Consider the following 27,706-nt stretch of genomic DNA (forward strand, 5'->3'; position numbering starts at 1 on the left):
CACGCAAGGGATTACTGTGTCAAAAGTGTATGTCTCTGTGTGTGTGTGTGTGTGTAATAGTGTATATTATCAAATTTTCTTCCAGAAAGATTGTTTGTTACACATTTCTGCAAGTACATCAGGCCTTATTTGCCCACGCTTTTGCCAGTGACAGACTTTATCAGTCATTTAGATATTAGCTAATCAGATAAATGAAAAATCTTATTAAGTTTTGTTTCTTTTATTTATACCAAGCATCTTTCTATTGCTTACTGACATGTGTATTTCATCCATGAATTATTCTATTACTTCTTTATAGAAAAACAGGCAAAAGAGAATTTGGTCCTTTTTTATATTTCTAAGAGTTCTTCACAGAGTAATACAGGTTGAGTATCTCCCTATTTGAAATGCTTGGGACTAAAAGTGTTTTGAATTTTGCATTTTTTTCCCAATTTTGGAATATTTGCATTATAAAACAGTTGAGCATTCTGAATCTGAAAATCCAAAATCTGAAGTGCTCCAAAAAGCATTTCCTTTGAACATCATGTCGGCACGCAAAAGGTTTTGGATTTTGGAACATTTTGGATTTCAAACATTTGGATTAGAATAGTCAACCTGTAATATTAACTTTTGTCGTATTGGAAAGATTTTTCCTAGTCTCATCATTTTTGCCCTGTGTTTTGCCATATAAAAATTTCCAATGTTTTTATAGTCAAATTAAATAATCTTTTATATTTGTAGGTTTTAAATTGCTTAGACAGGACTTCCTAACCCCTGATACTTCGTAAGACTATTTCACCCTTACTTTCTGGCAAACTTACCATTTTCCATTTTTTCCATGTAAGTCTCAGTTCCACCTGAAATTTGTGCAAGTGCTTGGTCATGCACATTGTCTCAATTTTTACCCAGATGGATAGTTTATTCATTCAACCAGCCATGCAGAGCATGAACAAAACAGGCACAGACTTTTCCTCATGAGTCCCCTATCCGTATAACCACAATCAAAAGAGACTCCAGATTGATGCCAAGGCCTGAGGCCCTGTAGTCTTTCAAATCAGTATCCTCGTAGCCATTTTTAATATTGTCCTTTCCTTAAGCCCCTAAAACCAATAGATCGGCAGGTTCTGTTGCTAACCCCCTCCCAGAAATGTCTTCTTTAAGCCTTCCTCTGTCTCCCAATTCTGCCTATCACAGGCCACACCCTCCTTTGCAGCAGCCTGTGAACTTGTTTCCTGCCCCCAGCCTCTCTCCAATCAAGATTATCTTCTATACCAGGGTTTGGCAAATTGCAGCACAGGCTAAAACTAGTCTGCAGCCAGTTTTTATTTTTAAAATATTACTGAAATACAGCTATGTCCATCCATTTACATATGGACTGTGGCTGCTTTCGTGCTATGTTGGCAGAGTCAAGTTTTGAGTCAGATACCAGATGGCTCACAAAGCAGAAAATATTTACTATCTTGGCCTGTACAGATAAAGTTTGCCAACTCTTGTTTTATATCACAATGGGAGCTATTTCCCTTAAAAAATGCTACTCCCCTTCTTCAGTTCCTTCAGTGATGCTCCATTGCTCAGGTTGAAGTTCAATTGCTATTGGGTTGACCATCACTTAGTGAATAACTTACATGTTCCCACCTACTTGAAATGCTGCATTTTCTTTCCTTTCCTTTCTTTCTTTCTTTTTCTTTTCTTTTCTTTTTTTTTTTGAGATGGAGTCTTGCTTGCTGTGTCACTGAGGCTGGAGTGCAATGGCACAATCTCGGCTCACCGCAACCTCTGCCTTCTGGGTTCAAGCGATTCTCCTGCCTCGGCCTCCTGAGTAGCTGGGATCACAGGTGCATGCCACCAGGCCCGGCTAATTTTTGTATTTTTACTAGAGATGGGGTTTCACCATGTTGGTCAGGCTGGCCTAGAACTCATGACCTCAGGTGAATCTCCCGCCTCGGCCTCCCAAAGTGCTGAGATTATAGGTGTGAGCCACCATGCCTGGCCAAAATGCTTTTTCATGTAAAGTTCTATACTTTGGTCTATTTCCAGACCCTTTTGGTTTCTGAATGGCCAAAAGTGTTGGTAGTAAATACTTTGCAGCTTGGGTATGAGTTCAAGGTTTTTTGTTTGTTTGTTTTGTTTTGTTTTGTTTTGTTTTGAGATGGAGTCTTGCTCTGTTGCCCAGGCTGGTGTGCAATGGCATGATCTCAGCTCACTGCAACCTCCTCCTCCCAGGTTCAAGTGATTCTCCTGCCTCAGCCTCTTGAGTAGCTGGGATTACAGGCACCTGCCATCATGCCCAGCTAATTTTTTTTGTATTTTTGTAAATATCGGGTTTCACCATGTTGGCCAGGCTGGTCTCGAACTCTTGACCTCAGGTGATCCTCCAGCTTCACCATCCCAAAGTGCTGGGATTATAGGCGTGAGCCACCGCCCCCTCTAATTTCAAGGTTTTAAGACACTAAGTGGTCTCGAACACTTAGAGACCTTGGTTTCCTCATGTCTTGGCCATAGCACATGGCCAGCTCACACTTTATCTTGAGTAAATCTACAAGCTCTTCTTTGGTTTCCCAGGTGTATGAAGCTTATGGTCAAACAGAATGCACAGCTGGCTGTACATTTACATCACCTGGGGACTGGACATCAGGTAAGTCCTCCATCTGCTGGGCAGGAGGTGCCATGGTTGGAAGAAAGGCTCTAACTGAACTAGGACTTTGGAGTTTAGATAACCTCAGTTCTCTGGACTAATGTGGCAAATGCAAAATTCAAGTATTGGGCCCAGGCCTGCCTACCTTGGCTAGTGTGCATTGGTGCCAGGTGATTTTTCAGTCTTACTCTTCTAGAGTCAAGTCATAAATATCTCAGAAATATGCCTGGAATTATCACTATGCAAGAGTTTCTCAGCTGATTCTGCGTGGTGTGTTCTAGGTCACGTTGGGGCGCCCCTGACTTGCAATTATGTGAAGCTGGAAGATGTGGCTGACATGAACTACTTTTCAGTGAATAATGAAGGAGAGGTGGGTAGGTCATGCCCTGTGGTCAGACAATCATGGTGGGGCGGTTTATATCAGAAGGAGCAAATAATTGTAAGCAAACTTGGATTTGGCCCCTTTGAGATCTTTAGCAAAGAATTAAGCACTCTGAACTTCACTTTCCTATCCCCTGTAGTGGAGACTAAGATCTGGTGCTCTTCACAGTGTAGTGGAAGCCATCAAATGATTTAAGGGGGAGCAGATGTTTCATAAACTGCCCACGCTGGGAGGAGCAGCCTTTGCTATTGTCACCGCCTTGTATGTCTGCTGTGCAGATCTGCATCAAGGGTACAAACGTGTTCAAAGGATACCTGAAGGACCCTGAGAAGACACAGGAAGCCCTGGACAGTGATGGCTGGCTTCACACAGGAGACATTGGTCGCTGGCTCCCGGTGGGTATATCGTCAGAACTCCTGGAAGTCTGTGCTAATGGACTGGGAAGAACAATTTGCTTATAGCAAGAGGGGCAGAAATGCAAGCAGGTTAATCAGCTGAGGCAGCTGGAGGGGATTAGATTTGTACCCTACCTGGCTTATGACTTCCTCGTACTATCCAGAGAAGAACATACAGACTGAGGTGGTGGATCACCTGAGGTCAGGAGTTCAAGACCAGCCTGGCCAACATGGCGAAACCCCGTCACTACTAAAAATACAAAAATTAGGCGGGCCTGGTAAATGGGCACTTGTAATCCCACCTACTTGGGAGGCTGAGGCAGGAGAATCCCTTGAACCCAGAAGACAGAGGTTGCAGTGAGCCAAGATTGTGCCACTGCACTCCAGCCTGGGTGACAGAGACTCTGTCTCAAAAAATAAAATAAAATAAAACAAAAAATAAAAAAAAGAACATACAATTAAAAGAATCTAGGTTAACTTGTAACTTAAAAGTTAAAAAAAAAAAAAAAAGAATATAGGCTAGAAGTCAGGAGATTTGTGTTCTAGTTGCAGCTCTTCCATGGACCAACAATATGAAATTCTGAGAAAGTAATTTAATGTGTGAATAGGAGCTGCCAAAGCTAGAATTTTATAGAGATGCGGTCTCGCTGAGTTGACCAGGATGGACTCAAATTCCTGGCCTCAAGCAATCCTCCTACCTTGACCTCCCAAAGTTCTGGGATTACTGGTATAAGCTACCACACCAGAAGTACCGCCAGAGACTACTTTCGGTATTTTGATCACACTGTTATCGAAGACACCAAGATGTAGACCAGTTGAAGTGTTTTCTTCCTGCCTTATTCCTTATCAAATATACCACCAGCAAGCAGTAAGTCAGTGATCCTAGCACTGTTTTTAGACCCAAACTGAAGGTGGGATTCTTTAATACATCAGGTAGACCTGGACATAAGAGTTGGCATGGGTCCCCTGCAATGGAATAGATTTGCTACCAGCCAAGGAAAAATTAGGTGACTTCTCCAGAAAAGGAGTAGGGAGATGTACTATTCTGTCCTTTTTTCCCCCGCCCCTTAACTTTTCTTGAGGCAGAAGTTGTCGTTTGAGGCCAAGTGTGGCGACTCAAGCCTATAATCCTAACACTTGAGGAGACTGAGGCGGGAGGATTGTTTGAGGCCAGGAGTTTGAGACCAGCCTAAGCAACATGGCAAGACCCTGTGTCTATCAAAACAAAACAAAAACCCAGAAAATTTTGGTTTGATAACGCTGTTGGTCCACAACTTTTGCCTCTTATGAGTGTCTTGGGATAAGTATCCTCCCTATTAATTCACAGGCATATCAAAACAAGGAAGAAGGATTTCTAAATCATGTGTTTGCAGAGGCTAGTGTTTGTCTCTCATTGACCTTGACAGCCCCTTTCTGTGGAAGATACAGGGACATATTTTTAGCATAGCTTGATGATAATTAGCAGTAATTGCTATTTTCATAGGAAGAAAGGAAATTATTGCAAGGGCAGTGATGGGATTTTCCAAAAGATCTCCCCTCTCAAAAGTTTTGTCTTAACTATGTGCTGGGGAAGTGGGAATGTAACTAGAATTTAAAACTCCCTTCTTGCTCAATCAATATTTAAGATTTAAGTGAGATTTAAGGAATGCTTGACAATGTAACTTTTAAGAACACTGGTCCTAACGATGCATTTTATTGATTTGGGTTTGGTAGTTTGCTAACATATTTGTTTCTGTCTAGTAACAGGATTAAATAACACTCTAATAAGCCTAGGATGTAAGCAATAGATATGTCCCCACACCAGGGTTATAGAAGGTGGCACCTTATCAATCACTTTCAGATAATGAACGTTATGCTGAATTGATGGCTAATTTATTGAGTCTGCCTTGTGATAGTTCCAGAGTGGGTTTAGTTAGTCGCCCTACTTAGGGTGTTAGCATGTGGATTGTATTTGCCATTTATCCCAATTCTACAATTCAAATCCCTAAAGACCTAAGCTCCTCAGATCAATTAGTTCAGAGAAATGAAGCTGCAAATGACCTTTGGTGGCCGGTCGGAGTCCTCTCAGCCCTGTTGCTGTCCTAACAAGCCCAGTAATTGACTTGCTTGATTAGCACAGTGGAGCTTTTTGAGCTTACTCCCGGATCTAACAAGGAGGAAAACATAACAGGGAGTCAAGCGGTGGGAGAACTATTCATATCAAATCAAAAGTCTAAACAAAAGACAACACCTCTATCGCTGAGAGTTCTGAAAATGAACTAATTGGAAATTAGTGATTGGAAATTGAGAGCTGCGCAATTTCTTCCTTGGATGAGGCATCAATTTGCATAACCCCAGCAGATCCGGGAGACTTTCTCTGAGGCTGCGCATTGACTCTCCACATAGATATACAGTAAAGACAGGTTCTTGCTGCACGATGCTTCCCTCCCCTTTCCCCAAAGCCAAGAAAGAGAAATGAAAGACAGCTCAAAAGTCTCTGGGAGAAATCAGCTTTAGAGAAGAAAGATGACTGTGACTTCACCACTCTCCCCACTGATACCGTCTCCGTGGCTCAAAAATACTGATCCTTGTATCTGTCTCATGTAGAATGGAACTCTGAAGATCATCGACCGTAAAAAGAACATTTTCAAGCTTGCCCAAGGAGAATACATTGCGCCAGAGAAGATAGAAAATATCTACAACAGGAGCAGACCAGTGTTACAAATTTTTGTACATGGGGAGAGCTTACGGGTAATACATCATTTTAACAATAGCCCATTTCAGTCACAAACCATGCTGGTTCTTGTAGCTACAGGAAATGGGTATAGTTGGGTTCAGAATGAGAAGATCCAAGCTTATAAAACTAAAAAAAAAAAAAAAAAAAAAAAGTTACATTCCAACCTCAAATAAGGCAATTTCAATTAAAAAAATTTTGAAACTATGATGGACGTTGTACACAAGTCAGTAGAATTGTTTAGAATGGCTACACTAAAAGGTAATGATTCAGTAAAAAATGAGCTCCACATTGTACTTAGTTCCCATTCCTTTAGGAGTTCCTTAAGGCTATGTTTAAGTACAGTATGTATAAAACAACAAACTGTTGCAATATGTATAAAACAACAAACAAAAGTTTCATCAACAAACTGTTGTTTTATACATACTGTGCTTAAATATAGCTTTAAGGAACTCCTTATCCCAAAACAACAAACTGTTTTATACACACTGCGCTTAAACGTAGCTTTTGGGGGTTAAGGGAGAGTGGACCTGGACAAGTCAGAGATGCTTTAAGCTTAATGTTGACGGATCAGATTTGAATAGAACATCTTTGTAATGAGATATCGAGTGGGAAAATGGGATTACAGTTCCATGTGTATTGAAAATATATAGTGACAAAAGAACATTAGTACTGGATTTAGGGTTTTGAGGCAATAACTATTACAACGACATAATTCTGCTTTATTTAACTACTGGGGAAATCCCTACATGGCTTCTCTCATGCCCTTGCACCTTTTATTTCCTTTCCATAGTCATCCTTAGTAGGAGTGGTGGTTCCTGACCCAGATGTACTTCCCTCATTTGCAGCCAAGCTTGGGGTAAAGGGCTCCTTTGAGGAACTGTGCCAAAACCAAGTAAGTCTTGCCTAGGAAAGCTTTATGCACACCCATGGGTCCATCGTGGAGGAGAGGATGCCTCACCAGTTCCTGCATCTGTCACAAGTGGCTGCAGCCCCAACAGGCTGAATAGTTTTATGAGACTCGGGGATAGGATGGAGAGTTTAAAAAATAAAACTCTCTTTTCTATTTACAATAATATGTTCATTGTGGGAAAAGACTGGGAAAGAAGAGTAAAAATGCTATTCAGGGAAAACTGTTAACATTTAGATGTACCTTTTCTTCTTAGTTTTTCTTTCAATATTGGGCATATAATGTGCCCAGTTTTATATTCCTGCTTTCATACTGCACGGCTTTGCCAGGCACTCTGAGTTGGTTCACGCTTAGCCCTGCAGGCTCTGTTTGAAACAGCCATGCTTTAAGCGATGTTTTGTATTCTTAGGTTGTAAGGAAAGCCATTTTAGAAGACTTGCAGAAAATTGGGAAAGAAAGTGGCCTTAAAACCTTTGAACAGGTGTGTACTACCACTGATGTTATACTGGCCTCTCATCATATTAGAAAGTTTTGTTTCAAGTTTCTATCTCATGAGGTTTAAATATATAATTTCTAAGGAATTGATTATAGATTTTGTGCCATTAACTATAAAATGATCTTTCGTAGTTATTTGTCCTTTTTTTGCTGTTTATTATCCATTCTGCCTTCTCCCTACTCATTTCTTTCTCAAATTATGTTTATGGGAATGGGCATGTGTTACTATTACCTTTACCCTTTCCCTGCATCAACCTCACTTTTTTCACAGAGCACTCGGCGGGCTCTGCAGAGAAGTCCAAATCACTAATGAGCATGGATGTGTGTGTGTTCATCTTCCAGGTCAAAGCCGTTTTTCTTCATCCAGAACCATTTTCCATTGAAAATGGGCTCTTGACACCAACATTGAAAGCAAAGCGGGGAGAGCTTTCCAAATACTTTCGGACCCAAATTGACAGTCTGTATGAGCACATCCAGGATTAGGATAAGGTAGTTAAGTACCTGCCTGCCCACTCTGCACTGCTTGTGAGAACATGGATTAAAAACTATTCTTACATTTGTTTTGTCTTTCCTCCTTTTTTTTTTTTTCTTTTGCCTACTTAACTCTAAAGCCATAGCTTTTGTTTTATATTGAGAGACATATAATGTGTAAACTTAGTCCCCAAATAAATCAATCTCATCTTTCCCATCTTCAATGTTGCTAATATTAAGGCTTTAGGGCTACTTTTATCAACATGCCTGTCTTCAAGATCTCAGTTTATGTTCTGTATCCTTCCTCATGATTTCCAACCTTAATACTATAAGTGACCACAAGTTCAAGGGTCAAAGGGACCCGCTGTGCCTTCTTCCTTGTTGCTTTGTGATAAACATAACTTGCCAACAGTCTCAATGCTTATTTACATCTTCTGTTCAAACTAAGATATTTTTAAATTCTGAAAAACTGCTTATAATTCATGTTTTCTAGCCACTCCAGAAACCAGTAAAATTTTAGTTTGAACCTATCAGTCATGTCAGTCATATCTATGAGAGAAATTTCTCTGATGCTCTTCTGTGTAAATTAAATTGTGTACTGAAGGGAAAAGTTTAATCATACCAAACATTTCCTAAACTCTCTAGTTAGATCTCTAACTTGGCAGTATTAAAAATTGGGCCTACGACATATTGTTCAAAAGGAATGCTGTTTTTAAAGCGTTATTTATAGTAGCAACTGGGGAGTAAATCTGTCCGCTACAGTTTGCTGCTGAGCTGGAAGCTGTGGGGAAGGCGTTGACACGTGCGCACAGTGAACTTTTCCAGTAAATGAAGCAAGCACTGAATAAAAACCTCCTGAACTGGGAACAAAGACCTACAGGCAAGCAAGATGTCCACACAACAGGCTTATTTTCTGTGAAGGAACCAACTCATCTCCCCCACCCTCGGATTGGAGTTCCTGCTCTGCCTTATCCACAGATAACACACGTTGCTTCTACTTGTAAATGTAGTCTTTAAAATAAACTATTGCAGATACTTATGTTGTGGTGTTTTTTGCCTCATGGACCATGATGAAAATCAGTCTTAAACAAGGAGCCCTTAAAAATCAAGTACAGTATTTGTTCTTAAACTTGGCTACACGATAGAATTATCTAGGAAGTTTAAAAAGACACTAATGCCCAGCACTTTGGGAGGCTGAGACGGGCAGATCATGAGGTCAAGGGATCAAGACCATCCTGGCTAACACGGTGAAACCCCATCTCTACTAAAAATACAAAAAAATTACTTGGGCGTGGTGGCGGGCGCCTGTAGTCCCAGCTACTCAGGAGGCTGAGGCAGGAGAATGGCGTGAACCCGGGAGGCGGAGCTTGCTGTGAGCTGAGATTGCACCACTGCACTCCAGCCTGGGCAAAAGTGCGAGACTCTGTCTAAAAAAAAAAAAAAAAAAAGACACTAATGCCTGGGGTGCCACTCCAGAGATTCTGGCTTAAATGGCCGGATACAGCCTGGGCACTGGGATTGTTAAAGAGATCCCCAGATGATTCTAGTCTGCAAACAGGTTAACTACCAAAGAAAAGTTCTGAAGACCAACCCTTCTTATCCAATAGCTGTAAAGAATAAAACAAACACCAGCTGAGCCAAAACTCCAACTGAGCCCAAGTCATATCCATTCTCTTACCATCTTTGTTGTACTCTAATTAATCTTGAATATTAATAGTATTCTTTTCTGGCCTCCAACTGGAGTTAAAGAGAATGTTCTTGGATGGGCTTTCTAGACTTTGAGCCCAGAAAAGCCAAAGAAATGTCTATTCTTGAGTATCTGAAACAAAAGGGTAGGCAGGAATTAACTTTTAAGTCTAGCTCCCATTATCACTTTAACCTTCTCGCCTTCACTTCCTTTCCTTTTCTCCCCTCACTCATTCTAGCTGAACCTCACCGGTTACCGTCCTGTGTATCAAACATGCCAGACACAGGTCCAGCCTGTTTTTGTTCTTACTGCTGTCTCTAAAATGCAAATATCCCAAAGCACATGACTTGTCCCCTCATCTGCTTCAAATGCCAACTCAAGACTGTCCTACCTTCTTGCTTCACAATAACATGACTCCATCTTACATATATTTTACTTGTCTGTTCACTGCCGAATTCCCAAGTGCTCTTCCCTTATCCTTAACTATTACAAGCCTGGCCCCCAAAGCGTCACATTCCCTGCCTTGGAAAGGTTTCTGAAGTCCAGAGAAATAGGCTTTCTCTTTCCTTCTGTGATTCTACTCTTACGTTTAGACAAGCCCAACTTAAGCATTCAAGTCCACCAGCTAGGATCCTACCACTCAGATTCAGTTTTTTACTCAAGGGTACATGAGTAGTTTGGTATCACTATGTGTGGTCTAGAACACTACTGCCATGGGATCCTTGGGGTGTTGCTTTACCAGCTGGAACCCTCTATGGCTGGCAGCCCAAAGCCCGGAGGGGGCCTAGGCAGCAGGGCGCCGGTGTGTCAACACCACTCAGAGCTCACGAACACCTGTCCAGATCCCGACAGCACCTGGGCTTGGCCTCACCTTTACTCCAGAGCGAGTGCCAGGAGCAGGGAGAGGCCAGGTGGTTGGTGGTGGTGGTGGGGGGGGGTTCCCCTGGGCCCCCTAGAGCACAGGGATGCCCAGGTCTGCAGCCATGACTGGGCAGCTGTAGCTATGCTTGGCTCCTGCCTATCACGGCTCCCCCTCAACCCCCTTTGGGCCACTGCTGCCATCCACTGCCATCACTATGACCACAATATCCCGTTAATAGGGTTAATATGTTGAAGCAAGTGTGTCATGTCTTAAGACATGTTTTAAGATGCCAACTGTCCACAGGGCAGCAGAGCAGTTTTTCCATAAGGAACTAGGATGAACCTTTTTAGTTGGCGAAAAGAAAAATGCTTTAAGTAAAACCTGATTATACAGAACATCCATTGATCTTTATTTGATTTGACAAAATTTGCATTATTAAAAGACAGGTAACAAAATCTGAGCTTATACTGAATCTGACAAATTGAGTTCTATAGTATCTGGAATATCATATAAGAAATACCAACTGAGGGAAAAGAGAAGTACCACATGCAGATGCTCCTGGCAAGGGGGGAACTGTATCTGCAGGTGAGGTCCAGAGTGTGCAGTGCCTAAGAAAATCCTAGAGAAACTGCCGCTAACTTACTTGGGTGAAATGTTTTTCCTTTACCGGGGAGGAAGAGGTGGTAAAGAGGGGCAGGAAATCAAAGGCATATGCAGAATGGCTTCTCCATTTCAAAACGGTAATAAAAATATTTAAATCATGGCACTAGGGCACCTTTGAGGAAAAGAACATCTTAACCAGAGTAGGCTCTTTGCATAATTCTTTAGTAATATGTACAATTTTCAAGTAATTAAGCAGACTTAAAGGATAATTTCATTTTAACAGCAGCTATCTATTTTTCTTCTCGCCCTCTGGGGCTTGATCTGTTTCAGCATCACAGGGACACTTTTCCACACATTTTCTAGGGAACCATCCCCTTATTCTTGAAACACCTGAGGGAGAAAACGAAATTGAGGTGAAATTGTCTGATGGGTGAGTGACATTACTGAAAGCAGTAAGTCCTATTACTTCAAATTAATAAGCTTTTGGTCAGACTTTTATTCCCCTCTTTGCTATCTAATATAAGCACAGTTTAAAGGGGAAAAAAATTAAGGTTTTTAAATGTTTATTACAAGCTAGGAACAGATATTTCCCAAATTCTATGATCCAGAATAGGGACTAATGTGGTTAAAGACAGCTCCTAACTAGAGTCGGGGGGAACTCAGTATGGTGTTTACTTATATGTGTATGATCAGGAAAGGTGTTTGGCACACCATCACACTACGTCTTTTCCAGGGAACTATCTTCTTGTAGTCTTTGTAAATTTCCTTTTTAGACTTTTTCTAACATACATATTTCTTTTTCTTTTTTTGAGATGGAGTCTTGCTGTGTCACCTAGGCTGGAGTGCAGTGGCACAATCTCGGCTCATTGCAACCTCCGCTTCCTGGGTTCAAGCAATTCTCCTGCCTTAGCCTCCGGAGCAGCTGGGATTACAGGCGCATGCCACCATGCCAGCTAATTTTTATATTTTTAGTAGAGATGGAGTTTCACCATGTTGGCCAGGCTGGTCTTGAACTCCTGACCTCAAGTGATCCATCTGCCTTGGTCTCCCAAAGTCCTGGGATTACAGGCATGAGTCACGCACCTGGCCTAACATATACATTTCTAGATCACGGCCGTCATAAGAAGTTAATTTCTGATTAACCCCAACTGTTTTTTAAAGAACATCCCGAGCTAATCTTAACTTTAAAAAGAAACAATTATAAAACTTAAATTAAGAAAAGAAAAAACATACGCAAAGTTTTAATCTACTGGTTTTTATAATAAGAAAAATGCTCATTCAAAGTGGGGGGAGCAAACAGTACAGGGGTTTGATGCACAGAATGTGGAGTCAGATTGCTTGGCGTTAAGCCCTCGCTCCATCTGTTTTCAGTGCATAGCTATGGGCAAGTTGCCTCTCTGTGCTTCAGAGTTCCCTCCATAGAATGTAAATGATAGTGCCTACCTCCGAGGTCTTTTGGGGACTTTTACACCTTAAGGGAAGCACTTATACAAGTACTTGTCACATAGTTATGAGCTCAAATGTTAGCTATCATTAAAAAGACCTGAAAAATACAAGAGCTATAGAGAAATATATAAGGAGGTTCCTTTTGTTGCTTAGTCATATGCCCTTCTATGCAGTTCCCCTAATGCATTAGGCATGACTGGTTTATAAAAGTTACTCTTGTAAAATGTGGAATTATTGCTAATAGTCTTGTCCTTTAAACATGTCGTTCCATTTCCATACCTTCTATAAAGGAATCATCAAGGATTTTGTCTCCATACAACCAGTATCTGAAATATTTAAAAGATTAAAGTTAATTTTTTAGGCTATATACTGATTTTGTCATCGAATAAGAAATGCAGTACTTCCTATTACTTACCGTAAACCTCTTGTGGCTAAAATGAATTCCCCTTTTTGTAGCCGTATTCGAGGTTCTTCAGTGCAGGGGCTTGTGAAGAAGGTTTTGATTCCTTTATTCAAAGGGCAGCAGGCACCACTATAATCTTCTATTACTTTATAGCGAACCTGTCATCAGTGATCAGAAGAAACCTTTAAATATCCACCCATGATATCTGAGATTTAAGTCTGAATTTCAAATTTTAAAGGGAGATCCAAAATATCCAGTGACAAGCCTTCTAGTTCCCCTTCTAGGGGAAACTCCCAGTTCCCCATCCCCTTCCCTGGGAAGCAACTGATGTTTCTAGTTCTCAAGGCTTTTCTTACTCTTCATTTCAAGCCTATAGCTAAGAATTAAAGTTAGAGCAGGGCTGAGAACATTCTGCTATGATGGAAATGTTCTGTATGTGTGCTATCCAATGCAGCAGCACTTGACACATGCAGCCACTGAGTGAGCACTTACAATGTGGTAAACTCAAATAAGAAACTGAATTTTAAAATTTATTTAATTTTAACAAATTTAAATAAAACAGCCACATATGGCTGGTGGCCATCATATCCAACAACACAGTTGTAAGGATAGGTTTCACATTAAGGAGCTGTATTGAGGATAATTATTTTCCTATGTTGGCAATATAAATTGACTAAATTCCTCCCAACCTCTAGTCCCAACTATTTAAATAAAAACAAAAGTTAACTGCATCAAATTTCAACAAATGTATTAAGGAATACTATTTAATAAAAGCCAACAATTGGTTTCTAGTCAGTCAATTAAAAAAACTGTATGGAAGTACAGAGCCTAACAAAAGAAAAAAAACATTACCCCTGCAAAAGAAGTACTTACACTTCTGACTCTCTTATCTGCTTTTTGTTTCAACTGTTCTATCTGGAAGAAATAAAGAGAAAAAAATGAAATCTCTTGTCTCAATGTTGAAAAATAGCCTTTCCTCATCAACTGTCAAAGTGATACGGCAAACCCCCAATTTTCCAGCATTTCAAGTTGCTGATAATTTAAAGGCCACAGGTTGTTTCAGCATGGAAAAAAGGCCCTATGCTAAGAACCAGGGGCTGAGAGCGAGGCTTTCCTCTCGCTATTCACTCTCTAACGTCCTCATCTGTGTATATTCCTAGAGTGCTTACTGTGGCCCAGGGATCAGGGAGTATATTCTCTGCCCTCATGAAGCTTCTCAGGTGAAAACACTGAGAGTCACTGATTCTGTAGAGACATAGCAGACACACTACAAATGAATAATGAAGAACATTTAACAATGAAGTTGAATGAATGAATAAAAGTCATCATTATAACTTATTTTGACAGAGCTACTATTAAATAGCACTATATTAGATATAATAGGAGAAATAAAGATAACTCATGATCTCTGTCCTAGAATCTTATGATGTTACAGATATAAGATACCAGAATTAAATAAAAAAATGGGACTTCGTGAGCTACCATAGAGTAGTATGTGATTCAATGCCAAATTCAGATGAGTCTACGGGGGTAAGTTAGACTTTATGGAAGAGGTAAGACTGGAACGAGTCTTAATAATTTTAGATAGAGTGGAGGTCACGTAAGATGAAAAAATTGTGGGCAAAGTTGGGTGACAGGAATGTATAAGGAATTCATATGATACTGTAAGTTGGAAGGTAATTTCTGGTCAGATTTCATAAAACTATGTTAAGGGATCAGGACTTTATCTCACAGGTATAGAGAGTTAAGGAGATACTGAAATAAAGGGAGAGACATGATATAAGGAGAGATTTAGAATTATTAGATTCATTTTGACAGAGTGAAAACATTCGTATTACTTATTTTACTACAACATGTCACTTGAGTTGAGGGGGAGTTAAGGGAAAGAAGGTGAGGCAAAAAGGAAGGGCTATTTAACAAAAATACTCACTGTTAAGCTGTACTGGTGACAGCCTTCTCTTACTGGCCACTGAAGTCCATCTCCTTCAGGGACCCCTGACCACGTAAATACCTGTTTAAAGTTCCTCCATCTACTTCCCATATCATATGGAAAAACAAAGACTTCATCTAGTTGATAATACTGAATTCGATCTTTAGCCTGTGGGTAACAAAGATATAAGATGGCCGCTGCCTCTGTCTAAGTGGCCTTTAGTAATATATTATTGAGAACACTTATTTCTCAAGTTTCTAGCATTCATAAAAATAATTCCTCCTAGCTGTAATATTAGTGTACACGGAAGCAATAGACAACTTCATCACAGTACAGGAAGAACCTGATACAGAACACCAACCTTGTACACGATTACCTAGGAAATATCTGACAGGGTTTCTTTAGGAATAAGCACTCATAAAGGCTTACTAAAAGAGTTAGCTAACTTTATCTCATATATAAAAAGTCCTCAATGCTCCTGGTTGTTCAGCAATACAAAACAATTCAGGTATATAGAAGGGATGCTGATAAACAGATTCAGGAGAAAGGTAAGGGTTTATTCAGGATGGAACTGTTTTAGTCAAGGTTCTGCGGTGTGCATCAGAATGTAACAGTTGTATCAGAAAGTAACAGTTGTATCCTGGGTGGCAGTGATGCCCATGGGAATGGCCAGGAAAGGTGTAATAGGAGAGTTGTTTTATGAAAAACATTTTTTAAAGCTAGCAGGTATATACAGATCTTCTTTCTTTTTTATACTATCACACATGTATACATACTCATATATGCATTTATATGTACATGTTATGCATGTACATAACTATTCAGCTTGCATAAATTATATTCCACGCATTTAAATTGTTAGCTTTAACTTAAGGAAATAAACTGGCTTTGGATTTCTTAAGTTCCACTGACACCTAGTGGTACAAAGATACATTATTTATTTTAACAATAAGTGTACAAACCCTTCAAATTTGTTGTAGATAGTACCTGGTAATTTCTAGAAATTTCCTATAAATTTAATATGGTCATTTGTTTGAATTTTTTACTCAGCAATAAAGTGCCAATTCGGAAATAATTTCTAGTGTATGGCCATACCACTGAGCATACTCAGTCTCATCTGAAGTAATTTCTAAATGTAGCATCGGTTTATAAGGAGCCTTGGTTATTAGCAAAAATAATAAAAAAAATGTTAATCTAATGTCAATATATTTATTATGCTTATCAGAAATGATATTTTTAAATATTTGATTATCAGGGGACAATGTTTTATGGAAAATGTTATTGCAATTATCTGTTAAGTGATATGAAAGTTAACTATTTACTAAAATAATTATTAAACTATAATGCATATGAATCTACTAAATTATATAAATTCATCCTCCCCAGAAAGTAAAGAATAATTTTTTTCTTTTTTATAAACAAAAGCTTCAGAGTCTTCAAAATGGACTGAATTTCAAAGAACAGAGATCTAGGCTATTTACAAAGAAAAGCTGGTAAATATAAGAGTCATTTATAAAATGACTAAGACATGTCTTTCCCTAACAGAAACACTCCATGAAGTTAGGATTCTATCAATATTGTGTGTTAAAAGGTGACGAAGGGGTGTGGTAGATGCTATGGGAAAAGGGAACAAAGGAAACAAAAGTACTTAGCCAAGTCTAGGGAATGTCCAGGAAGGGTCCTTGGGAGAAACAATACCTTAACTAAGTCTTGAGAAGGAAGAAATCAGGCAAAATGAGAGTGAAGAGCATTCTAGGCAGAGGGAACAACATGTGCAAGGATACAGCAGCATAAGATGTACAAACTATGAGTAATTTAGTATCAAGTGTGACAGACAGTGTAGAGAAGGGTAGGAAATGAGGCAGGAGAAGTAGATAAAAAGAAGTCAGCTGGGTGCAGTGGCTCATGCCTGTAATCCCAGCACTTTGGGAGGCTGAGATGGGTGGATTACTTGAGGTCAGGAGTTTGAGACCAGCCTGGCCAACATGGTGAAAGCCTGTCTCTACTAAAAATACAAAACTTAGCTGGGCGTGGTGGCATACATCTTTTAATCCCAGCTACTTGGGAGGCTAAGGAAGGAGAATCACTTGAACCCAGGAGGTGGAGGTTGCAGTGAGCCAAGATTGTGCCACTGCACTCCAGCCTGGGCAACAGAGTGAGACTCCGTCGCCAAAAAACAAAAAAAGAAGTCATAAAAGGTCTTATTTATGTAGAAGCTAAGAAGCTCACACCTAAAACCTGTACATCAGTGGCTCTCAAAGCATGCTTTGAAGATCAGTTTGAGTTTTCAAGACTTTTTCTTGCTAGTCATTAAGGCCAAGCTATTTTCATAATAACACTGAAATGTTATTTGTCTTTTCGTTATGTTGACATTTGCAATGGTGAATAAAACTGTTGGCATCTTAGCAGAAACCAGGGCAGTGGCACCAAACTGTGTTGGTAGTCATTATGAGCAATTTCATGTAAGAACATCCTTGATGAAGCAGTAAAAGTTATTTTTAAACATTAAATCTCAATTCTCAAGGAGATGTTCTTTACTTTTAACAGTCTGTGTGACAAAATGAGAAGTATACATAAAGCGTGCCCAAGTAGAATGATCATCTCAAGGAAAATAGTTGTTAAGCTGTAAGGTAACAAAAGCTGGAGAGCCAGCTTTTTTAATGTAACACTATTTTTACTTGAAAGAATGAGTAATTTAGCAAACTCAGGTTATCTGGACTTTAGTACTTGGTGAACATTTTCTCAAAAATGAACAGTCAGGCAGTCACTTCAAGGGAACTGACTGACAGTGTGGGTTGATGATAAAAAAATAAGGCTTTCAAATGCATATTAGAATTAAAAAAAAAAAAAAACTTGCATCTACCACTGTGAGCTTGACAGCTTTCCAATACTTAAGGATTTTTTTCTTATAAAACTAATACATTGACATAAGTGAATGCAGTTTTGGGATATTGTATAACGAAAGGTGTTTAACGTTTGGAAAATCTACATAACCCCATAAATCAGTATCTCCCAAATGACCAATGCCTGATGTTACATAAAACCACATACTGGTAAAAGATTCATTCAAAGAGCAAGATAGGCTGATGAGTTTTAAAATAAAAAGGTATACAAATCTTACTGATAAGAAATATCACTTGTCAAGTTTTCAATGTAATATGGAAGAACATCCACTATTATCATGTAAAAGGCCTATTAAAATACTCTATCCTTTTCTACCTACTTATCTCTGTGAGGCTGGATCTTCACATACTTCAATCGAAGCAATACATCTCAACAGACTGAATGCAGAAGTGAGAATCCAACTGTCTTCTCTTAAGTCAGACACTAAAGAGATTTGTAAAGATATAAAACGATGCTATTCTTCTCCCTATTTTGTAATTTGGAAATTGTGAATATTCCCCTCTGGCAACAATCAGCTTGGTCTGCCAGGCAACTCTTTGGTATACAGGCTTGCTCCCCTTCATGGACGTTATCTGCCCAGACCCTGCAGGTATGTGGGTTTCAATCCCTGCCACAGGAATGGTGAGGCTCTGAGAAGTTTTAAACAGGGAGCAGGGTAGTCAGATTTGTGTTTCACGCTAGAATCACAATGGACAGCATGAAGTATTGGAGGCTGTGAGGTCTGTGATGAGCTAAATGTTAGGAGCTTCATTGAATGTCTAAAACATTGAGGAAAACTTGATGGCAGCTTGGTAGGGTGGAAGCTCCTTTCCAAATGGGTTGCTTTCTCTTTTAGTCTAAGAGAGAACGAACAGATGGTTTGACGTGTGGCTTAGGCCTCTGCAACCACTCAGGGTGTATGAGAAGCACATTTCTGTGGGAGTTATAGAACGAATAAAAATGTTTCCTATATTCACCTTTTATGTGGCATGCAAATGACTTATGGTAGCCATTTGGCAGCCATGTCTTCACTTTCAGGCACTTTTCGTTAATCCGGTCTATTAACAGACTTTATTAATACTGAGGACTTTACCAGTCCTTTATTAATATACTTTTTTAATATTGAAGAAATAATTAAAACTTACCTTCTCTTCAATCCATGACTCAATAGAAGTTTTGTTTCTGAGAATTATTTTCATCTGGAAATTAAATGATAGTAAAATTTAATAATGTGACCTTGGTTTCTTTAAGATTATCATATTCATAATTCTCTGAGACAGCTTTTATTACTCCATTCCATTGATAAAGATACCAAGGAAAACAGAGGTTAAGTACCACAATTACCACGTCAGCCATCTGACTCCGAAGTCCTCGTTCTTAACTACTGCACCACAGTACCTCTCCGAAACAATGATTACACCTATCCATAATCAAACCTGAATCTAGTATGGTAATCAAACTTCATGTCATAAGTACTATTTTCAGAGCAAGGTTTTGCGAGTATTAATAAAACACTGATATAATCCATTTAATCAGTGCTTACTTGTAATTTGCTATTAAAATCTTTTATCATTATTTTTAACTAACTAAATTTATGACTAATCTATTTATGAGAAGTAACAGTGACTCATTTCAGTCAACCTCAATATTTCACTTGCCTTAAAAATAATGAATGTATTCAGTCTTTATTATTTGATTTTCCTAGGTATGACTGATTCCACATATACAGGCTTTTATATTATAGGATCTTAGTTTATTTCTAATATGATTCTAAATTAGAGGCATTGGGGGAAATTTTTCAAAGAATTTGGTCCCAGGCTAGTAGACGATAATAAAGTATAAACAAAACCAGATTATTTTAAAACCAAGAGTTCCCTTAAAGTCTGGCTGTGCCTTCAGAGAGACGGTGTAGTATATTAGAAACAGCCTTGGCGGAGGCTGCAATGAGCTGAGATCGTGCCATTGCACTCCAGCCTGGGCCAACAGAGTCAGGCTCCGTCTCAAAACAAACGAACAAACAAACAAACAACAACAAAAAAAAATAAAAAGCCTTGGCCCAGGAGTCCTCATTCTATTCCAAGGGCCTAGTGGATAATACCTGGCCCACAGTAGGCCTTCAATGAATCAATGAAAGAATTATGTGAATGCAATAAGTCATAAGAATGGTTTTTGGGCCAGGCGCAGTGGTTCACGCCTATAATCCCAGGACTTTGGGAGGCCGAGGCAGGTGGATCACAAAGTCAGGGGTTCAAGACCAGCCTGGCCAAGATGGTGAAGCTCTGTTTCCACTAAAAACACACAAATTAACCGGGTGTGGTGGCAGGCGCCTGTAATCCCAGCTACTTGGGAGGCTGAGGCAGAGAACTGCTTAAACCCGGAAGGCGGAGGTTGCAGTGAGCTGAGTTCGCACCATTGGACTCTAGCCTGGACGACAGAGTGAGACTCCATCTCAAAAAAAAAAAAAAAAAAAAAGAATGGTTTTTGGTCCCTTCAGAGCCAGGTCCTCCTCTGTGCTCTCATAGCACTTTGCACATAAATCTATGACATATGGCCCTGGATTAACTGTTTAATATTAACTGTCAGTTCCTAAGGGCAGCTACCTCTTCATTATCATTTTTGTAGCCTCAGAAATTAGCAGAATGATTCATCAGAGTAGGCATTAAATAGCATCTTTATCATAGGGCTGTTACGGAGATTAAATGAGCTAATACATGTAAAGTGCCTAAAACAGTGCCTTACACATAATAAGTGCTCAATAAATGTTAGCTATATTATGATTACTACTATTATTAAATAGATACTATTATAAAATAACATTAATGTTTACCAAGTATATGAATGGGTGACATTGGGTAAGTCACTTAACCTTTTTGAGAATCAATGAATTAATCATCTGTCGGACTCCTCTATTGGGGTGGAGGTGAAGAGCAAGAGAGACTGTACAGGTGAGAAGTGCTCTCTCAATTTTGAAGTGCTCCAGAACTTACCTAACTCCAAGTTAACATTTGAAAAACTAAATCAATACCTAGAAATTCTGGCAAAATTAAATCAAAATTATCTGAAGAATACACAGGAGATTAGTTACCTAAATGAAATAAGCAAAACTAATTTCCATTTCATACTGCACACTTAAATACAGTCTTTATCTCTTTCTGTTCAATCAGTCCCAACAACTTGACACTTTTGACTAGACGTAACTGAGATGCTTACCTGGATAAAAAACAACATCCCAACAGCTATGGTTGTTCCTAAAGCTAATCCCAAGGCAAACAAGGTGGTAGCAAATGCAGCTAATCCAAATGGAACAATTGGAAGAGGATCTCTCCGGGCTGCACTCATGTCAATCTTCACTGTGTTCCACCCAAAGGAGAGCTATCACAGCAACAACAGCACACACACAAAATATTTGGTTATGGTAACTGGTCAGACTCTACTGTGACATGTAAAATAACCTGATCAAAGAGATGACAACATGGCCCTGTGGCCAAAGCAAACACAGCTATTTTTATTTTATTGATTTATTTGAGTCGGAGTCTCACTCTGTCGCCCAGGCTGGAGTGCAGTGGCGTGATCTTGACTCACTGCAACCTCCACCTCCCGGGTTCAAGCGATTTTCTTGCCTCAGCCTCCTGAGTAGCTGGGACTACAGGCGTGTACCATCACACCTGGCTAATTTTTTGTAGTTTTAGTAGAGACATGGTGTCACCAGATTGGCCAGGCTGCTCGAACTCCTGACCTTGTGAAACACACCGCCTCGGCCTCCCAAAGTGCTAGGATTACAGGCGTGAGCCACCGCTCCGGCCAGCTATTTTTAATTAATATTGTAACGAGCTCAGACCGATGTGCAGGGTATCATTCTTAGTTTTCTCAAATGTTACTTTTTGTTGTTGTTGTTTCCTCAGTAAGTGTCAAGGAGACCTTACCAACATGCATAGACAACACTAGACACTAATCTAAACCAGAACTATGTCTTCTCTCTTCTCCTTGCTATTCTACGCTGCAGTATTCTTCCACGGTGACAAGCGCTGCCTAGGATTCAGTAGTTTCTTCCCTCATGTTTTACAAACAGTGGTGAAGAACTGATAAAATGCAGGCCAAATATGGCCACAGATGTGTGCTGCCTGGCCTGCATAAAGTTTCAACATTCAGAATTAGGTGCCAACATTTAAAAATCAAGAGATTTCACATAAAAATCCAGATTTTCAGATTGTTCTGGGCTAGAATTTCCAAACATCACAAGCTTGCAGATCAAATATGGGCTGTCCCCTCCCCAAAAGACAGACTCTACAGTTTGGCAGTCCCATCAGGTGTGTGTTTCTCGTTTACTTTCGAGGCCTCTTTAGGGAGTTTTGTTTGTGTCCCCTGAACTTTATCTCATGACTACTTGCCCATAAATCAACTTGATCTCTTGCTGGTTTAATCTGTTTATATTTTATGGTATGTATCTGCTCCATGAGCCACGTTCCAGGGCACTAGAATCAGAAATGAACAAAGAACTACAACTTGCCACATGAATGGGATGGAAGTGGGAAGCACCAGTGTTGTCTTTCTTCTCACTATTCTTTCCATAACTATTCAGTTTGAAGTCTAACAAATTACATATAAAGTATTAAAATATTTATCAGCTTCATCTAGAGCATGTAAGGTAAGTTTTCAGAAGAAATCATCTTTCCTCATCTCAAAATTTAAGTTTTAATGCTTTCTAAAAAGGAACCCATATATCAGTAAAACAAAGTTCTATTTCCCCAACTAAATCACAGAAAGCATATTTCCAAATGAAACTCTTAAATGTTGATAACTACCATTTAATCTTGCATGGATGATTTTATAACAAAACATTTTCATTTTCACTTACCCGATTATAAAGCTGTGTGTACATAGTCATCACAAAAATGAAAGCAGCATGGATACAACCCAGTGGTGCTAAAAGGAGAAACAGTGTGAACGAAGCATGATTTTGGTAACCACAACAGTTGTTGATCCAAGGACAGTGATGGTCCATCTTCATCACACATCTAACAAGAAAAATTTACATAAAACATGAGGCAGAAAATCCTGTCTACTTTAAATAACTTTGGTCTTCAAAAGATCAAGCAAATAGGAATCCAGCATGTCCATGAGCTATGGGAGAATTATACTTCATGGAACAGAAAGAAAAATCTTTATGAGCTTTTACACAATTATGAACAGTGACTCCTTTTAAATTCTGAACAGCACAGGAAAGGGCAGGCTTTCTAACAGCTTCTGAGGAAAAGATGTCAGCTACAAGTATTTGTTTAAAGAAGTCAGGAGACCCATTGAAAGGTCTCTTTCTAATGCTCATTATAAAGAAATGAGCATGGTTCCTGGATTTCTTCCAGCTTGTAAGTGCAGTGACCCAAGTGACCTACAGTAGACTCAACAAATCCCTTATAAACCTCCATTGGGGTTAATGGACTCAGACAGACACATGTAACTTCCTTCCTGTTCTCATAGTATCCTTTAGTTAGTGGATCTCTGAGCTAAGCAAGCAAACTCCAGAATATAAGATATGGTATAATAAGCAAAGTCTTGCCGTGCATCTGTTCCTTACTGTTGATAGAAGACAATGTTCTGGCCTCAAATAAAACTTCATTTGCTTTCAACAGTTCTCTAAATTTCTTACTAATCAGTGATTACAGCTGTTCATTAAAAAAGGTCACAGATTATTTCACATTTTTAATAGTTTTCTTCTGATTAAGTTTTTGATATTAAAACATTTGTGATAACAGGCACCTGGATTATTAGATTTGTATACAGTGTAAATGTTTGTCAATAAGTCATGGGGAAAGCAGATCTCCCTTATAATTTAGACTCAGAACAATTCTAAAGTTAGGCCAGATGGCAGCTGACTAACACAATTAATCTTGATATCTGGAAACAAACTTAAAGTATAATTTTCCCCTTGTTCTCGCAGGACAAGAGGCAAAGTAAATCTGTATTTTTCCAGAAAAGCTTTTCACTTGTAACAAAGAAGAATTAAATCTATTCATTATCTGGATAATTTAAGTATCAAATGGCGATTATGGATACAAGTATTTTGACAGTATTTTTTATAATATGGCAACCTTGCAGTGAATAGAAGTAGCACTAATGTAGTAGAAGGAACAATGAAAACATTAGTAATTAGTTGATCAATCCTCTCTGAACAGCAAGAAAGACAGGTACCTGTTACACTTTCTGCAGTGATGTGAACGTGGTGCCTTGTATGCTTGGCAGACTTTACAATACTGGAGATACATGGTATCCTGAGAAATTTCCTTGGCAGCAAAACAGAAACAAAAATGCATCAGATACTTGAACCCAAGTATGATTCCTAAGGTATGATTTTCTTTTATGGGAGACAGGGGAAGGAGGGAGTCTTAACTTGCACTTCCAGTCCTCTTATTTGAGGATATATAAGAATATTTTATATTTTTATATAACAATTTTCTGGTAAGAGCAGCATCACTTTCCCAATTACGCAGAAGTCCTTTTAAATGTTTCTTCCCTGTGCTCCATCTAAATTCAATGTCATAGTTGGTTCTACTTACCCCAATTCTTAGCGGATGGAGGAGTTCAAAAAAAGGCAGCTGACAACTTGGCAGGTATTTTAGAGGGAGGAGTTAAGCATTAGTTGATACTCTTACTGAAATCTGCTCCCTCCTTGACATTACCCCTGTCACTACCCCTTTCTTGAGCCATTTTAATCATTTTTATCACTTTAATCACTTCCTAACTAGTCTCCTTTACTGTAGTTTTTCTTTAGCACAAACCATGTATTGTCAAAATAACATTCCTATAACCCAACTCTGACTGTGTCAGACTCTGCCTGAAAACCCCTAACACTCTCTATGGTCTACAAATTCTCATGTATTTCAGACCATCACGATCTGCCTTTGTTTCAGCTGTCTCTGCACTACATAGTCTTTCCCCAGCCACACAGGGCTGTCCATTGCTTCTGAATATGTGCCCCCACCATTCTCTCAACCTGCACGCCCTCTTCCCCATCTCCTTTGGAAATACCCACTCCTCCCTCAGGTCCCCAACTGAAAATGCTCAATTCTTCTAACTTCAACAGCACCCATCACATTCTACTTAATAGTTTAGTGATTTGCACAAGTGCGTTTGTTTCTTGCTTAGGTTATAAGCTCTTTCAGAATTCAAATTGTGTCTGGCCCTTCTCTGTACTCATTCCGAATAGTACACAGCACACGATATACACCAGTGTTTCCCAAACTTTAATATACCTAAGAATCACCTGGACACTTTATTAAAATAAAGGTTCTGATTCAGTAGGTCTGAAGTGGAGCCCAAGATTCTGCCTTTCTGACAAGCCATCAGGTGACGTCCCTTAGCAGGAAACATGGACATTCAGAAGCATAAACTTCCCAGTAGTTTTTAAACTATAAATGGATTTGGACTATACTTCTCAATGCTAAATTTTCAGTGCAATGATTTTAAAACTTTATGATTTAAACCAGCAGTTTCTAAAGCGTTTTTCTCAGTTCTAAGGGATGTTAAAAGTATTACATGAAAAAACGTCCTACAGCCAAGCCTCACTGTGTATGACATGTGATGTTTCCTAAACTTTTGACCATGAACCCACCCCACCTCCATCTTTTTTTTAAAGGAGAACAAATATTCAATAAAATCGCTTTGGCAAATGCTATTTTGGATCAATTTGTTCAAACAGATATGAAATAAAGTCTCCGAGCCTAAGTGATCAGTGATTAGAGTAATACACTTAGTCTCTATGAGAACAAACAGTAGGCTGTGTTTGGTATTATTCGTTAGCAAATACGGCAAAAACCAAATATGTGATTATCATTAAAGTTCATTGTCTTACAGAATCTTTCTTACCGGTTTCCACCTCAGAGGGACAAAGCCCGGACCGACAAACATGGCATTGAAGTAATTATAAAGAATCATGACAGTCCAATTTATCAACATGATGAAATTCACACTTCCTCCAGTTGTATGTAAGGGCCAATACCACAACACTGAGTCAATCATGGCCATTGTAGAACATATTGCTATAACACCGAGGGCTATGATGGGACCCCAGTGACACAGTCTCTTTAATTCTTGGAGATTTTCAAACTTGATAACTGAACAGAATGTACCCATTTTGGCGAGGAAGAACGCCTTCCTACTTTTAAAGAATTATAGATGTCCTTTTTCTGTGTGCACATTTCCATGTGCCACAAGTCCATGTGTGTTCTTTAACTGTCATGCCTTCAAACTGTGAACTGTTACGCAGATTACACCATTTTCACTGTCAGGCACCCAAAGCTCTTTATCTTAACTAGGAGAATCCAGTATCTTGGTCTCAAACCCAACCTAAAGAAAACAAAAATAGGAAAGTTCAGTTAAAAACAAAACAAAACAAAACAAACAAACAAAAAACCCCGCAAAAAACGGTTTATTACATACCATACTTGTTAACTACAATAAACACCTACAGCACAGCATCTCACAAGTGCACTACACTTTGGGATGCATATCTTGTCAAATGGCAAAAAGAATTACTTTTAACTTATCCAAAATATGGTACAAGTTTGAATGGTATGCAAACTGGATACATGATTCCAAAATAGTTGTTTTTATTCCTTCTCAGCTTCTCAGGGGACTGTCACCATCCAACGCTTAGTGAATAGTTTAAGACAAAGAATTTTAGAACTGACAACCAGGACCTTAGAGTTGATCTAATTCGGTTTCCGAATTCTTCACAGAATAGAAATTGGCTGAGAGAGGCTGAGTGATTAGACCAAGGTCACAAACGGGTGAACCAGAATAGAAGGCAAGTCAATGAACTCCCTTTATGAAATTCTAAAGTCTTGAATTAAGCCAAGTGTGAGTCAGACATGGTCTATGCCATTTGCCTGCAGTCTCCCCTCTATCCCGCCACCCAAACATCAAGAGAACAGTCAATCTGGCCCAAAAGTAAAGGAGCGAGAGTGAAAGCAAAGAGAGCACGCCAGGAAAGGAAGGAAAGAGAGACAGCGAGAGTGTGTGTGATGTGTGTGAAATTATGACCAGAAGAGTACAGGAGAAGAACCTGAATTAGAAGATTCCAGGGAAGAAAGAAGAGGAAGTGCCTCCTGGAGCGAGGGAAACGGAAGGCAGGACGGCGAACTCGGGGGAGATTTGTGAAAGGGCATCTCTGCCTGGACAGGATCCGAAGATCTGGAAGAAGATCTGAGCTACATAGATAATACAGACTACCACAGAGCAGACGCTGTTGACTTGTGCCTCAGTTTCCCGCCCGAGTCATCGAGCACAGGGCTTAGAAATAAATCCTCACCCAAGGAAGAAATATCCTAGTAAGCCAGGTCGGTCTCAACATTCAGGAGGGCCGGCTCCTACTCTGGGGGGGGCAAAGACCACCAAAATCCTGCTTATATTCCCTGCCTTGACTCCCACCTCAGTGTGGTCCCTGGTGTCCGCTCTTCAGCCATCGCATATCCGGGGCGGCCTGGGCTCACCCGGAACAGATTTCTTCCTCCTTGGATAACTCCGTCATGGGCACCTCAGTCCAGGACAAGCAGAGAGCAAACCCTGGCCGCGAAAGGTTGGAGTGCGGGACCTGCTACAAGCCAAATGCCTCTCGACCAGCTCCCTCGTCGCGACTCTCCCGCTCAGGACCCCTGCGCAGTCTCCGTTACAGTCACTTCCGGGGGTTCGCCGCCTCAAACTTCCCTCCGGAAGCAAGTTCCTGTGACCTGTAGCTTGGGGATCCGGAGCCGATTCCCAGAACACGAAGGGGAAAAAAAACTCTCCTAATGAACCCTCAGAACCTGCATATTTTCATACGCTTTTTTGGGGGGCCACTAATTGGGGCGCTTTTCCTTAGCGAACTTAATTATCTTAAAGACGGAGCGGAAAATAAAGCACGCACGCAACCCAATTTCC

At 39.7% G+C, this 27,706-nt stretch overlaps 2 protein-coding genes across 11 annotated transcripts in view; one reads left to right on the plus strand and one right to left on the minus strand.

Moving 5' to 3' along the window:
- The window catches only part of ACSL5 (acyl-CoA synthetase long chain family member 5), a 54,571-nt gene extending 45,552 nt beyond the window's left edge, over window positions 1-9,019 (plus strand). For 2 of the 4 annotated variants that reach the window (XM_074002703.1, XM_074002702.1), the window contains exons 15-22: window positions 2,542-2,614; window positions 2,896-2,984; window positions 3,275-3,391; window positions 5,978-6,121; window positions 6,898-6,999; window positions 7,424-7,495; window positions 7,852-7,998; window positions 8,743-9,019. In XM_074002703.1, the coding sequence (XP_073858804.1) occupies window positions 2,542-2,614; window positions 2,896-2,984; window positions 3,275-3,391; window positions 5,978-6,121; window positions 6,898-6,999; window positions 7,424-7,495; window positions 7,852-7,992 (738 nt within the window). In that variant the 3' untranslated portion in view covers window positions 7,993-7,998; window positions 8,743-9,019. Of the gene's footprint in view, window positions 1-2,541; window positions 2,615-2,895; window positions 2,985-3,274; window positions 3,392-5,977; window positions 6,122-6,897; window positions 7,000-7,423; window positions 7,496-7,851 lie in introns of all 4 variants that reach the window. The other 2 variants (XM_045362232.3, XM_045362231.3) reach the window with 1 other exon arrangement.
- A 1,895-nt stretch (window positions 9,020-10,914) lies between these two features.
- ZDHHC6 (zDHHC palmitoyltransferase 6) lies at window positions 10,915-27,463 on the minus strand. Of its 7 annotated transcripts, XR_012418208.1 has the most exons (12): window positions 27,218-27,463; window positions 25,655-26,134; window positions 23,981-24,072; window positions 22,650-22,809; window positions 21,005-21,166; window positions 18,940-18,993; window positions 14,912-15,079; window positions 14,151-14,226; window positions 13,855-13,896; window positions 12,994-13,139; window positions 12,858-12,904; window positions 10,915-11,522 (listed from the first exon to the last, which is right to left on the minus strand). XR_012418208.1 is itself a non-coding variant. In XM_074002704.1 (11 exons), the coding sequence occupies exons 4-11, from the start codon at window positions 22,677-22,679 to the stop codon at window positions 11,419-11,421; spliced, it is 753 nt and encodes a 250-aa protein (XP_073858805.1). In that variant the 5' UTR covers window positions 22,680-22,717; window positions 23,981-24,072; window positions 25,655-26,134; window positions 27,218-27,463; the 3' UTR covers window positions 10,915-11,418. The 7 variants fall into 7 exon arrangements, 6 of the variants coding, with proteins under 6 accessions (XP_073858805.1, XP_005566489.3, XP_073858806.1 ...); XM_074002704.1 differs by lacking the exon at window positions 14,151-14,226 and having other exon boundaries at window positions 22,650-22,717; XM_005566432.4 differs by lacking the exon at window positions 14,151-14,226.
- Window positions 27,464-27,706: the final 243 nt, after the last annotated feature.

Source organism: Macaca fascicularis, chromosome 9, assembly GCF_037993035.2.
Source record: "Macaca fascicularis isolate 582-1 chromosome 9, T2T-MFA8v1.1".
NCBI classification, from domain to species: domain Eukaryota; kingdom Metazoa; phylum Chordata; class Mammalia; order Primates; family Cercopithecidae; genus Macaca; species Macaca fascicularis.

Bases quoted from the DNA above. Each gene is read 5' to 3' on its own strand.
- ZDHHC6 (XM_005566432.4), bottom strand. From the start codon at position 25,921: ATGGGTACATTCTGTTCAGTTATCAAGTTTGAAAATCTCCAAGAATTA. The intron at 15,080-18,939 runs GTAAGTTTTAAT...TGTTACCCACAG, and splicing joins AGTCATGGATTGAAGAGAAG to GCTAAAGATCGAATTCAGTA. The intron at 11,523-12,857 runs GTATGGAAATGG...TTTCTCCCTCAG, and splicing joins TGATGATTCCTTTATAGAAG to GTGTTTCAAGAATAAGGGGA.